Source organism: Herpailurus yagouaroundi, unplaced genomic scaffold, assembly GCF_014898765.1.
Source record: "Herpailurus yagouaroundi ecotype Mexico unplaced genomic scaffold, PumYag 183, whole genome shotgun sequence".
In the NCBI taxonomy this organism is placed as follows: Eukaryota; Metazoa; Chordata; class Mammalia; order Carnivora; family Felidae; genus Herpailurus; species Herpailurus yagouaroundi.
The window spans coordinates 740,751-753,462 of record NW_024412414.1 but is presented as its reverse complement, the minus strand read 5'-3'; the positions used below and the strand labels follow the sequence as shown (position 1 = coordinate 753,462).

General features: G+C 49.7%; 1 protein-coding gene across 2 annotated transcripts; it reads left to right on the top strand.

The window, feature by feature from the left end:
* Positions 1–98: 98 nt before the first annotated feature.
* On the top strand, positions 99–11,346 carry CHCHD4 (coiled-coil-helix-coiled-coil-helix domain containing 4). Of its 2 annotated transcripts, none has more exons than XM_040491871.1 (3): positions 99–302; positions 6,742–6,840; positions 10,084–11,346. In XM_040491871.1, the coding sequence occupies exons 1-3, from the start codon at positions 281–283 to the stop codon at positions 10,386–10,388; spliced, it is 426 nt and encodes a 141-aa protein (XP_040347805.1). In that variant the 5' UTR covers positions 99–280; the 3' UTR covers positions 10,389–11,346. The 2 variants fall into 2 exon arrangements, with proteins under 2 accessions (XP_040347805.1, XP_040347804.1); XM_040491870.1 differs by lacking the exon at positions 99–302 and adding an exon at positions 414–547.
* Positions 11,347–12,712: the final 1,366 nt, after the last annotated feature.

The following is a 12,712-nucleotide window of genomic DNA, read 5'->3' as shown; positions in this document are numbered from 1 at the left end:
CTGCGCACTGCAAGCCATTCTGGGATATGTAGTTTCTATCGCCTGAAAAGTCGCCGAGCCACGCGCGGCTTCCTGGGAAATGTAGTTTCCGGCTGAAGGGGAACAGGGTTTGGGACTGGGAGGGCGCGCAGGCAGGCGCGCGGCGGGCAGGCCTGGAGGGGGCGGGTCCGCGTGGGCCTCGGAGCCTCCCGCCCAGCCCGAGGAGAGGTCACAGCGGGAGCCTGCCGCCGCCTGGCCGCTGCCGCTATCGCCGCGAGGTCTGAGTGCCGGGGCTGCAGCCATGGCCTACTGCCGGCAGGAAGGTAGGGAGAGCGGGCTGCCATGGAGACGGGCCTACGAGGGCCTGCAGGGGACACGCTGTTTCGCCACCCCCGCAGCCCCACAGGCCCCGGCGCCCCGCGACCCCACTGCAGGGGCTAGCGACGCGAGGGGCGGCCCGGGATACCCTCCTCAGGACCCTTGGGAGGGCTGGGCGCTGGGGTCGCCACGTCCGTTTTGCAGATGAGAAAACCGAGACTGGGAGGAAGGAGGCTGGCCCAAGGTCACGGTGAGACTCGAACCCTGACCTCAGAAGGACCAGCACGTGGCGGATTTCATAAACCAGGCTGAGGGGGCGCGGGAAGTGCTGAGCACGCTTCCTCTGCCTCGTAATTGGGGATTTATTGTTACCGTCGCTCTTAACCGCACACCACGCCTTTCCATTTGTACCCGCCATTTAACTGTCCCGAAAGAAAGTTGCCACTCGGGTTAGGTCTGTGCTGGAGTGGTAAAAATGCCACCAACGGGGACATTTATCGAGCCCCTACGATGTACCAGGCACTGTTCAAGGGGCTTTATATGGCTTTTCTCGTTGATCTCGCAGCGGTTTTTATAATTCTAGGCGAGGCTGTATTATCCGCGTTTTACCCAAGAGTAGACCTTAATACACAGAGGTGACTTAAGTCCTGGAGCTGGGGTTTGAGCTTCAGCAGTCTGGTCACAGAGCTGCACTATCCAGTTTGGTGGCCACCGGATTCTAGGGAGCTCTCTGCTGGGAACCTCCACCCCTCCACCCCACCTCTTCAAGAAAGTGCCCGTCTCTTCACCTAGCTCCTCTTTGCTCCATCTGTTCTTATCTCTACTGAAGAACCCAGGGGTCTTTCGGCTGGAGTCCCAGGGCCTCCTCACACACTGCCACTAACTGGCTTTTTGTCCCTGAGCTGTCACCTGACCTCTGCAGGCCCCAGCTTCCAGTCTTCTAAAATGACAAGTTGGTCTTCATTCATTCATTCATTCATTCATTCAGCAGATACTCATGGGCATCTTCTCTGTGCCTGGCGACAGGGATGGTGGACACACGAGAAGGTAAAGCCACAGAGAGAGTTAGAACTCACCCAGAAATCCTTTGGTGAATAGTCTGGTTCCCTCAGTTTAATTCAGGGATCTGAAGACCAGAGAAGGAGATGACCTACCCAGGGTCACACATCCAGTTAGGAGAACATTTCAATCTAAAATGTCAAGCCTTGGGGCACCTGGGTGGCTCAGTCGGTTGAGCGTCTGACTTCGGCTCAGGTCATGATCTCACAGTTTGTGGGTTCGAGCCCATCATTAGGCTCTGTGCTGACCACTTGCTCAGAGCCTGGAGCCTGCTTCAGATTCTGTGTCTCCTTCTCTCTCTGCCCCTCCCCCACTCACGCTTTGTCACACTCTGTTTCTCAAAAATAAATAAATGTAAAAAAAAAAAAAAAAAATTTAAACGTCAAGCCTTTTCCCCAGTACCTCGTTCTGCTTCTAGACCTCCTCTTTTCCTGGGTCATAGAGCTATAATCCTCACTGATGTGTCTACTATTTTTATTGATTTATAACTGTGCCATGAACAAAAGTCCTCAGCCCTCACCACTTTGTTCGACAGTAGGCCTCTTGTTTTTAATTTTCTTTCTCTGGGTTTCTAATTTACTTCGTTTAGTGAATAATTTTGAGCTGTTTAGGTAGAATGAGGCTGTGCAGATGAGTAAGACTTCTTGCCCATGAGGATATCTAGGAGTCACAGGTTCTTTGGGAAGGAAAGGCTGTTTCCATCTGTCACCAAAGCATGGATCCTTATCTTTTCTTGGGTCAAAGATCTCTCTCTTAGTTTGGGGATGAGAATTGAAAGCCCCTGCCCGATCGGGCTCCAGACTGATTTCTAACTACCTGGTTACTGCTGAGCCACACTGGCCTCTTCGTTGTTCCTCTGCCTGGTACATCTGTCTCCAGCTCTTCCCATGGCTGGCTCCTCGTTCTGTGCTCTGAGTGAGTCACTTGCCGGTGCAAATTTACCTCGGGGGGGTCCGCCCACAACCCAGTTTTGGCATTCAAGGTGTTCCAGAGCCTGGACTCAGCCTTGCTCCCAAGCCTCAGACCACCCACCCTTTTCTGTATCAGTGCCACACTGTTCCTTTCTTTAGTTGCCTCCTTTTCTATTGCCATCTGCCCTCTCCTGTTCCTCAAACAAGCATTTATTAGGCACCTGCAGTGTGCCAGCCTCGGCACATGGTGGTGAGCACAGGTGACGTAATCTACTCTGTGGTTTGGTGGAAAAGATGGCCGCTCTTTCTGGGATGGATCTGCTGAAGATTCTGCTGTGTACAGATCCTGTGTTTGTGTGTGCCCATTCTGGGGGGAATGAGAACACCCATCCCGGGTTTTTTGGTTTTGTTTTTGTAATCTGCTTAATGGTAATAACCATTCTGTCTTCCTGTCCTCTGCTGGGGCTGGGGTTTTCCGAGTTTGGTTTCTCCATTCACTTGTTTCGCAAATATTGATAACCCACCACATTCTGGATACTGTTCTAGGCTCTGGGGATACTGCGGTGAAAGGGATAGACAAATCCTTGCCCCAGAAGAGCTGATATTTCAGCAGGGGAGACAGGTGGTAAACAAATATAATATGGTAGGTGAGGAAAAGCACTTTGGAGAAAAAGAAGGCAGAGTAAGGGAGATGGGGAATGATCAGGGAAGGTGGTATCAGGAGGTATAAAGACAGGGAGAGGGTGGCTGTGAGGGTATCTGGAGAGTGCTCCCGGAAGTGAGAGCAGCCTGTGCACAGGCCAGACGTAGGTATGCACCCAGCATGTCCAGTAAAGGCAAGGAGGTGGGAGTGGAGGGAGCCAGTGGTGGGAGATGGGGTCTTGGCAGCAACAGATGCAGATCTTTTTGGATGTATCTGAAGGTAGAGCCAACCAGATTTTTTTATTTTTTTAATGTTTTATTTATTACTTTGAGAGAGAGAGAGTGTGTGTGTGTGTGAGTGGGGCAGACAGAGGGAGAGACACAGAATCTGAAGCAGGCTCCAGGCTCTCAGCTGTCAGCACAGAACCCGACACGGGGCTTGAACTCACAAACCACGAGATCATGACCTGAGCCGAAGTGGGATGCCCAACCAACTGAGCCACCCAGGCGCCCCTAGTCAACCAGATTTGATGATGGAGGTTAAGAGAAAAGAGTTGAGAATGGCTGTGCAGAGAGTAAAACTACCGAATTGGGGGTATCTTGGTATCCAGCTGCTCAGTTAGGCTTTCTGTTCTCAACCTCACCCTTAAGTCCTGTTTTCCAGAGTGGGCCCTGGGACCCCCAATTCCTGGCCCCTACCAGGGTCCTGGGGTGGGGATAGATTTTCTTCGAGCTGACTTCTCTTCTTGTGACTTTGGGTTTCTGTTATGTCAGAGAGCACTTCTCTCTCAGCTTTCCCACTTCCAGAACTGTACTGATCTCTCTGGCCTGTGATGGTCTCTTTTCTTGGCCATTTTATCCTTGTCTTTTGCCGCTATTTAAAAAATTACTGTCTTTTGAGTGGGATTTAACGTGAGAGCAGAAACTCATTTCACCCCTTTTGCTTAAGTAAAGTCTTGTGATTCTTGCCCTGACCACGGGAGGAAGATAGGCTGAGCTTCTGGGGGACCTGTTTCCTGAGGCCCTAAGAATGTGCTTGAGATCACAGCTGTTATGTGCTTAAGCCCAGATTTGAACTGCAGTGCTAAACTCTGTGATATTGATGCCACTGGGCCAGACCTTCTGAAGCTGGGTTTCTATCTCAGGCTCATCTGTGCTTCTGTTCTTTGTACACATGGTTTCTAGCCCTTACTGTTATTTGTCCATGCAACAAAAGGAGCATCATCTGGATACCAGGATTGGGGATACAAAGATACGTCCCTGCCCAGAAACCACAGTCCGATCGCCCAGGGGATAGTCTCTCCTCAGTTTTATGGTATGAATGTGTCCCCTCCCCTCCCAGTTTCATACATTGAAATCCTAACCTCCAAAGGCGATAATATTAGTAGATGGGGCCTTTGGGAGGTGCTTAAGAAATGAGGGTGGAACTTTCACTTATGGGATTAACGCCCTTATAAAAGAGGCTCCAGAGAGATCTCTAGCGCCTTCCACCATGTGAGGGCACAGCAAGAAGGCAGCTGCTATGGGCCCCTCACCAGAAGGTTATCATACTGGTGCCTTGATCCTAGACTTGCAGCCTCCAGAACTGTGAGCAATAACTTTCTAATATTTATGAACTATGTCGGTGGTGGTATTTTGTTAGAGCAGCCTGAACAGACCAAGACACCCATCCAGGGTAGGAAAAGTGCCACTCAGGGAGGCTCAGAATCCTTACATTCTATGCCAGACACAGCTCAGCAGGACCATTTCCCCTGCACTTCATTTCTGTCCATGAAGCCTCTAAGACTTAGCTTCAGCCACCAAATTCAACTAAAGGTATCGTTAAGCTTCAGCCTAATTTAAAACGTGTAACTAAACATCCGCTAAGTAAAAAGACTAGTGGAAGAGGCAAGGAGCAGCAAGATCCAGGACTTTTGTCTCAAGGCACTTGGAATCTGAAAGATGGTCCAGATTAAGCTAATTTTGCTTGTGTAATTACAGAACTAAGATGCCGATGAGGGGACCAAACCTCAGTCCAGGACCCAGAGAAGCTCTGTTGTGCTCTGGTGAGAACAGCAGTCAGAGTCTGTGCAAAGGATCTCCACCGCGTGGTGTTTAGAGATGCCCAGAACTGGGTGCAAATTCCAGGCCCGTGTGAGCTCAGGCACATCAATTCCCAGAGCCTTAGGCTCCCACTGTACAATGGGGCTCCTGCCCCAGGGCGGTGATGGGATGGCAGCAGGGAGCTGACACACAGGACCCAGAGAGCAGCTAGCCCCAGTCTGCCCTCCAGGGACTGCAGGGGAAACTGATGAGCATGCAGTGTATGGAGTGCTGAAGACAAGGTGCTCCCACCCACACCAGGACTATCGGGTGGACACCTGCTGTGTGGTTGGCTGATGGCTAGGGATTTTTAGGAAGGCGAGGTAGTGTTGACAGCTGTTAAGGTATAGGGGAGAGCCGGAGGGAGTCGGGTAGCTGAGGGGACTGCCTTGCCATTCCAGCTGGGTGATTCTGAATAACCATTCTGGGCCTGGTTTTCTGTTGTATGAAAAGCCACGGGTCACGCCCATCCTGGTTCAATCAGTGCTGATTCCCTTTTCTGTGCTTACGCAGCCTCCCTTGAGGAGAAGCTCCTCACAGAGCATGCATTTGGCTCCCATCAGTCTGAAAGTTCAGGACCCTCTGGCAAGCCAGGCACGTAGGGCCAGGGGCTATAGCCTGACCAAGGCAGTGTTCACAAGAAGCGCTGGCTTCCTGATGCTGGTCCTTGCAGGGCCTCAGGACTGACCCTTCCGCTCAGCCTGTTATGTTTAGGTTGGGTGATTGTTCTAAAAAAAAATAACACACTGCAGATTGTCACAGAAGTTGCTAACATCAGCACTTCGGGAATGGTCTCTCCTCCCCCTAGTCATTCCACTTGTTGGGAAGTTGCCCCAGGCGTCGTGGGCTGTGGGGAACTGCCACAGTGTTCCCTACCATCATGAGCCCTTCTTTCCTGGCCATGATTAGGAGCCAAGAGGCTAGAGAGAGTCTTGACTGTGGGCACTCAACGGTAGGTGACCAGGATATTTTCCCACAGGGAATCTTCTCGGACACACTTAAGTGGCTATATCAGCCAGTGGGCTGCTGGCCAGGCACCCACATCACTGCCCTCTTCTCTTGTCAAAGTTCTCAGTCCCCTTAGACTTTGTCTGCGTTCTGAACACTGTAGGTAAACCCCTAGGGGGCTAGAAGCAAGTCCTTCCCTGTCCCTTCCACCCCTTCCCTACTCACAGGCATTCGAGCCCTAGTGAGATTAGGTGGGGTCGCCCTAGTGAATCACCTTCATTGCACTAGAGTTGTCTGGAGGATGACAGCTTGTGGCTCCCCGCCGGGCCTGGGGAGGAGGGGAGACCTGGCAGGCTGATGAGGCCTTCCTAGGTTGGTGGGACATAATGGGGACAGTCAGAGCACCATGGGAGTTCTGAGAAGGGACTGCTCCTTTCTTGATGGGAAGAAGAAAGGAGTTGTTGCACCACTGAATTATCAGCAAATCTGGGGACTAAAAGCAGCATGCATTTGGTTGGATCGGGCATTTCATCTCCTGCCTAGAGGGTGCATATGGCATCTTCTTCCTCACTCGTGACCTTGGTGGACTTTTTGTTTCAGTTGTAGGCACTCAGTAGAAGTGGCTGCTAGACTGTCACACAGACTCAGTGATGCAGCCCAGGGAGGGCATTTTGATGGACACTCTTCCCTTTCGGGTTTTGCACGGGAAGTCTTAAAACTTGGTTTGTGTGGCTTCTTTGCGTTTGGGGCTGTTTGGCTGCTCTTGAGTGAAACCTTTCTTCCTCTGTTCTCCAAATGCTAGGGAAGGATCGAATCATATTTGTGACCAAAGAAGACCATGAAACCCCAAGCAATGCAGAGCTGGTGGCTGATGACCCCAACGACCCATATGAGGAGCACGGTGGGTATGACACACAGATCCTTCCTGAAGGAAATGTTCAAAATTCCTTTCCCATTTTGTCCCGGCCAAGGCTGGGTGTTCAGGGGCCCCTCTCAGCCAAGGACCGTCTCCAGGGACTGTGAGCCCACCTCCCTTGGAGGTGCAAGAGGCTGTGCTGAGTGCCGTGCAGCTCTCATGCTGCTGCTCTTCCCTGGCTGTTAGGCCAGAGCCTGAGTTTCTGCTGAACTGAAGTCCTCTGCCTCTTTTTCTTTTGAGGTTTTACACCGACTAAAGCTGGCTGGATGTTTCCGGATGACGAAGTTTTAGGCAGGGGGTGCGGGGCGGAAATGGATTCCAGTGCTGCGGGCAGGTTACGGCGACGGATCCTCCTGCTCGGTCCAGCTGCAGCCTGAACGCTGCCACATCTGCAGACTATAAGCAAGCAGGCGTGTGAGAGTCCTAACACCTTGTTCTGTGAGGTGGTGAAGCTCTGCTCTCTCCTTGTACGTGCTCCAGGAAGCACCTTCCACGACATGCTCACTCGAGATAGAGGGACAGCTTTCCGGCAGCAGGACCAGCTCGCCTAGTCAGAACTGGTGCACACAGTTTAGTGAATGGTCACTTGGTCATATGGGCCGAGGGCACCACTCCAAAGGCTTTAGACTGCTGGGCTCACTGGAACTTCCGCAGCGTGCGTAAGGCTGACATGTGGGTGTGCGGGGTTTATAAACAGTCCATATCGTCAACGGTCCTCAGCTTGCCAGTCTAAAGCCATTTCTGACACCTGTGATGCGAACTAACAAAGCTTCCAGTGCTGGCTGGTGAGAAATACGGTTGAAAGAGCTTGCAGCAGCAGCCTGCGGAGTATGAGCTCCTGATGGGAATTTCTCAGATGCTAGCTAAGTGTGTGCTCTTAGGTGGGACACCTGACGTGTTACCCTTACTGCCTCTGGGGGTTAGAGCAGAGTAGAGCTGAGGTGTCTAGCACCCTGCCAGGGACGCTGGGAGGTACAGATGTTCTCTGGTGTTCGCATTCTGAGAATGGCAGCCATGGGAGTAATCTTGAACCAGCACTCTTACAAAGAAAAATAAGCCACGTGTCAGTTCCAATACTCTGCCTCTCTTTAGGTGCATATTAGTTAAGCATGTTCTGCAGAGCCTACGGGACAAATCAGGCCTTGTTTTGCCTCGTGGTGTTTTTCAACACTGAAATGTGTCTGTGCTGAGACTGTGCGTCCCCTCCAGTTCCTGCCAGGCCTCATCGCTCCTCTTGTTTTCTCTCCTACCCACTTCTGTCATTTATGATAGATCTGCGTGGGCCGTGAAGGCATTTGCCTTTGCAGCCCCTTCCAGTGAATGATTGTACCAAGAAGCACATTCAGCAGCGAGCCCTGGGACCCAGGTTCTGAGCTCTCAATTGCAAAATGACTCAGCAGAGTAGTCAGGCCCCCAGTTTATGCCCGCTGCCTGTATCGAGGCACCCAGTTCCGTGACTGAGACAGCACTTGGAATGGCTAAGAGTGTCATGACCAAGATGGCAGAAGTCATTTTCATAGACTCAGAAAGACTGGAGGAGGGTCTTAAAGATCCCCTGGTCTGGAGGGGAAACTGGAGGAGGAGGTAGGGACTGGCCAGGGAAGTTAGTGGCCGGCCTTTGATTGCATGTTTGGAACCTGCTGCATCTGGGCTTGATTTAACATGTTGACGTCTGTGTGTTTCTACGTGTTGTCCTTGAAATGCAGATTGGCACCCTCAGTGCCCTCTGTGAGGAGCTACCTCAGTCTAGCATGCCTTCCCCTGAGAAAGAATCAAACGAAGACTCCTGCAGAGCTGGGCTCTTTTTTAAAAATGTTCTTATCATAACGTCTCGCTTGGAAACTGATTGTGCAGGTTTCCTAGTTTTGAGCCTTTGGAGGGAGCGTTTGTATATAGGCCCCCTCATTTTATCGCGCTTTGCAGATGTTGCGTTTTTCACAAATTGAAGGTTTGTGGTGACCCTGCTTCAAGAAGCAAGTCTTTTGGCGCCATTTCTTCAACAGCGTTTGCTCACTTTGTGTCTCTGTGTCACATTTCGGTAGTTTTTGCAACAGTTCAAACTTCTTCATTATTGTATTTGTTAGGGTGATTCTGTGATCACTGATCTTTGATGTTACTACTGTAATTTTTCTGGGGTGGCCATGAACCATTTCCATGTAAGAAAGGGGGTTTAATCGAGAAATGTTGTGTGTGTTCTGACTGTTCCACCAACTGGCTCTTCCTCATCTCTGTCTCTCTCTCTCCTTGGGTCTCCCCATTCCCGGACATGACAGTATTGAAAACAGGCCGGTTAATAATCCGACAGTGGCCTCTAGTTGTGCGGTCTCTCGTGTCACACCAGAAATTAGAAATGACTGAGTTAGCGAGGAAGGCATCTCAAGAGCCATGATAGGCTAAAAACTAGGCCTCGTAAACCAAACAGTCAAGTTGTGAATGCAGAGGAGAAGCTCTTAAAGGAAATGAAAAGTGCTACTCCAGTAGCACTTACAAATGGTAAGCGAGCAACTGAAAATCAGTCTGTAGTTGCACCCCTCTCTGACACACGAGTGCAGCTGAGCAGTTTGGTTAGTATGGTTAACATCCCTGGAGGTTTTTCCCTGTTACAAGACCAGAACCACACCATCTGGTATGCCACTAGCTTTTTCCCTTGTACACCATGTCTTGGACATCTTCCTGCCTGTGCAGAAGGATCAGCCTCCTCTCACCGGGCCTCACACCGAGCTGAGCTTCTGCGGGCAGTGGCAGAGCCAGAGGGGCCGGAGGGAGCTAAGTGCCTATTTTGGGGGAGGGGACTAATCTTACCTATTTGAATGGGAGGGGAGCAGAGATCGAAAGAAAGAGATCAATACCTCAGCTTCTTAAGGTGTCGGGGCTTTGAAAAAGCTTCTCGCTAAGCAACCCAACGATGGCTGCTTCTTTGGATTAAACGGTTTCCAGTTTGTAGCTCTCGGGGCACAGCCACAGGCATCGCACTGGGAGGCAGCCTAGAATATAGATCAGTGTCGTGCATGGACAAAGCTGCCATGGTGGCCTCTCTCCAGCTGAGCCAAGGAATGCTGCATTTGAACCCAATCCAAATCCAAAGATAAGGGCCTACGAGGCGACAGTTCCTAGCTGGACAGTGTCCAGCACCTCCTGAGTAGCTTTCAAAGACTGCACTCGGTTTTGCTTTTTCAGAAACCGTAGAGAGCCTGTCTCACATTTTCCTTGCCCATCTTCTTGTTGTAGGATTGATCCTGCCAAATGGAGACATTAACTGGAACTGCCCGTGCCTTGGGGGAATGGCCAGTGGCCCCTGTGGGGAACAGTTCAAGTCGGCCTTTTCCTGCTTCCACTATAGCACAGAGGATGTCAAGGGGTCAGACTGTGTAGACCAGTTCCGGGCCATGCAGGAATGCATGCAGAAATACCCCGACCTCTATCCTCAGGAGGACGAGGAGGAGGAGGAGGAGGAGAAGAAGCCAGCAGAACGTTTAGAAGAGACAGCTCCCACTGAGGCCACTGCAACCAAAGAAGAGGAGGGGTCAAGCTAATGAAGGCCATAAGGCACTGGGCTCCAGTCCTTCTCCTTCAGAGTGATATGAACCTTTTGTAAGATGCCTTTTGGTCATTCTCCGAGAACGTGTCTTTCCCTCTGTTGTTCTGTGCACTATAATGTACAAAATAACTTATTTTGGTGATCGGGGGTCTTGGTCCTTTGACATATACACTGGAAAAAATGTATGTGTGTCTCCCATAAACCTATCGGCAAATGTAGCTGTCACTTTCGAATTCTCAGATTATCCTGAATTTTGCCTCTTTGAAATAATGTGCTGACTATGCTCAGCAACTAGAAATCATTATCTGGGAGTATCTTGTGAGTGAGCTGATTTATTCTGATTGATTATATGCTCTTGTAGATTTTATACCCCTGTGGGAAATGAAATAGAAACAAAACCATCTTCCTTTAAAAATGCTGGAGTGGGGCCATTCCCAGTACAAGGCCAGATGATCAGATACGTATTTCTCATGAACCGTCTTGACCTTGAGTATGTGAGGAGGTACTATAGTTCATTTCTGATGCATTTTGGTTTCCATTTTCACTTTGAGCTCCAGGTTTTCCGTGTTTAGAAATTGGAACTGTGGACACTGATTCACAGTCCCTTTCTAAGTGAAGAGAAAGGCTGGTTTTGCTGTTGTTTTTCTTCCACAAGCCCTGGTTTGGGGCCTCTGTTCACGCTGGCTTTGTGTCAGCCTGTTCAAGGCAATGTTCTTGAGAGGTGGGGACCTAATTGTTACCAAAGTAGCAGCCAGGAGAAGAAACGGTGTGTATTTAGTCACTTAAAAGGAAAATATGACTTTTACCTGGTGTTGAATGTGTCCTTTGTTTTTACTAACTAAAAATGTTTTTGCTATAAGGAAATATAAATATGAAAAGTTCACTGAAATTCCTCCTTGAAGATACTGGTAAGCCAGTTTGAGTCCATTAAAATTTTCGGTGTTGAATTCATAGCAAGCCGGTTGTTTATCAGTGAGCAGATCCTTCACACAGACACTGCAGTTAACTTGTGAGGTGGGGAAGGTTGTTCTCTTGTTGAAGGTAGGGAGCTGCAGCCCTCACAGGTTAAGTAACTCGTCCAAGACAACTGTAGGACAAATTTCAGGCCGTGATGTAGTAATGCCTTGTTTGGCCCAGGTGTATTACTCATCTATTGCCATGGAAAAAGTTACCTTAAAACTCAGCAGCTTAAAACGCATTTAGTAACTCACAGTTTCTGTTGGTCAGGGGTCTGGGCACAGCTTACCTGGGGTCTGGGGCTCAGAGTCTGACGAGGCTGTGATCGAGGGGTCAGCCAGGGCTGTGACCATCTCAGGGCTTGACAGGCCTTCCAGGATCACTCAGGTAGTTTTGGGCGGAATTCAGTTCTTTGTGAGTTGTTGGGCTGAGGGCCTCAGTTCCTCACTGCCTGTTGACCAGAGCAGAGTCCTCCCTCAGTTCCCGGTCACGTGGGCCTCTGCTTAGGTCAGCTCATAACATGGCAGGTGGCTTCCATCAGAGCAAGCAAGATAGGAGGCGCAACTTATGATCACAGTGATTTGTGCCAGCTACCTACACACACAGTGTTTTCTGTCTGTGCTTTGTTAACTTTGTGATGCAGGCCTGTGCAGTGTATTAGCCAGCCTTCGAGCAGAACATTGTTCTGCCCCTACTGTTTTTGTTCTCAGTAAGTTCTGTGATGGTATTGACTTTAACAGAATAATAACATTTTAGTAGCCCAAACTACTAGAAAGTAGCTCTTACATAAATAAAAGGCTTCTCATTCACCTGGATGAACCAAAGAAAAGTCACATGCATTAGATAATTTTACACATAACTTTCAAGATCTGCTGTAGGCCCAGAATGTTAGTGTGATATAAATAGATAGACCTTTTCCTCTAATCAACCAAAGGGGGGAAATAAAGAGCACACAGTTCATCAAAATTGGGCACTAAGACAAGAGTAGGGTTGTTTGGTGCTGGGCACAGCTTGTCAATAACCAGTGTTGTGGCTGGACCAGCCCTTGTGGGTCTTACTATGGTTGCAAGATGCCCTATGGCAGTAACCATCAGGAAACTTTGAAAAAAATAAATAAATAAAAGTTTTGTTACAGCACCTGGAAATTACATGTACCACATAGCGAAGTTGAGGGGAAGCTGGAGGAGAAGACAGACAGTGAGTTAGCAGGCCTGGGGTTATGCTTTTATTGGGGTTGAGGAGGGCAGGGCCTAGGGTTTCATGGGCTCAAGTTTTACTGGTGAATTTAAAACACAAAAGTTGGAATTTAAAGCTCGGGAAGAAAAAAAGCAAATGGCCAAAGTGGTCAGTTATAGAAACCAA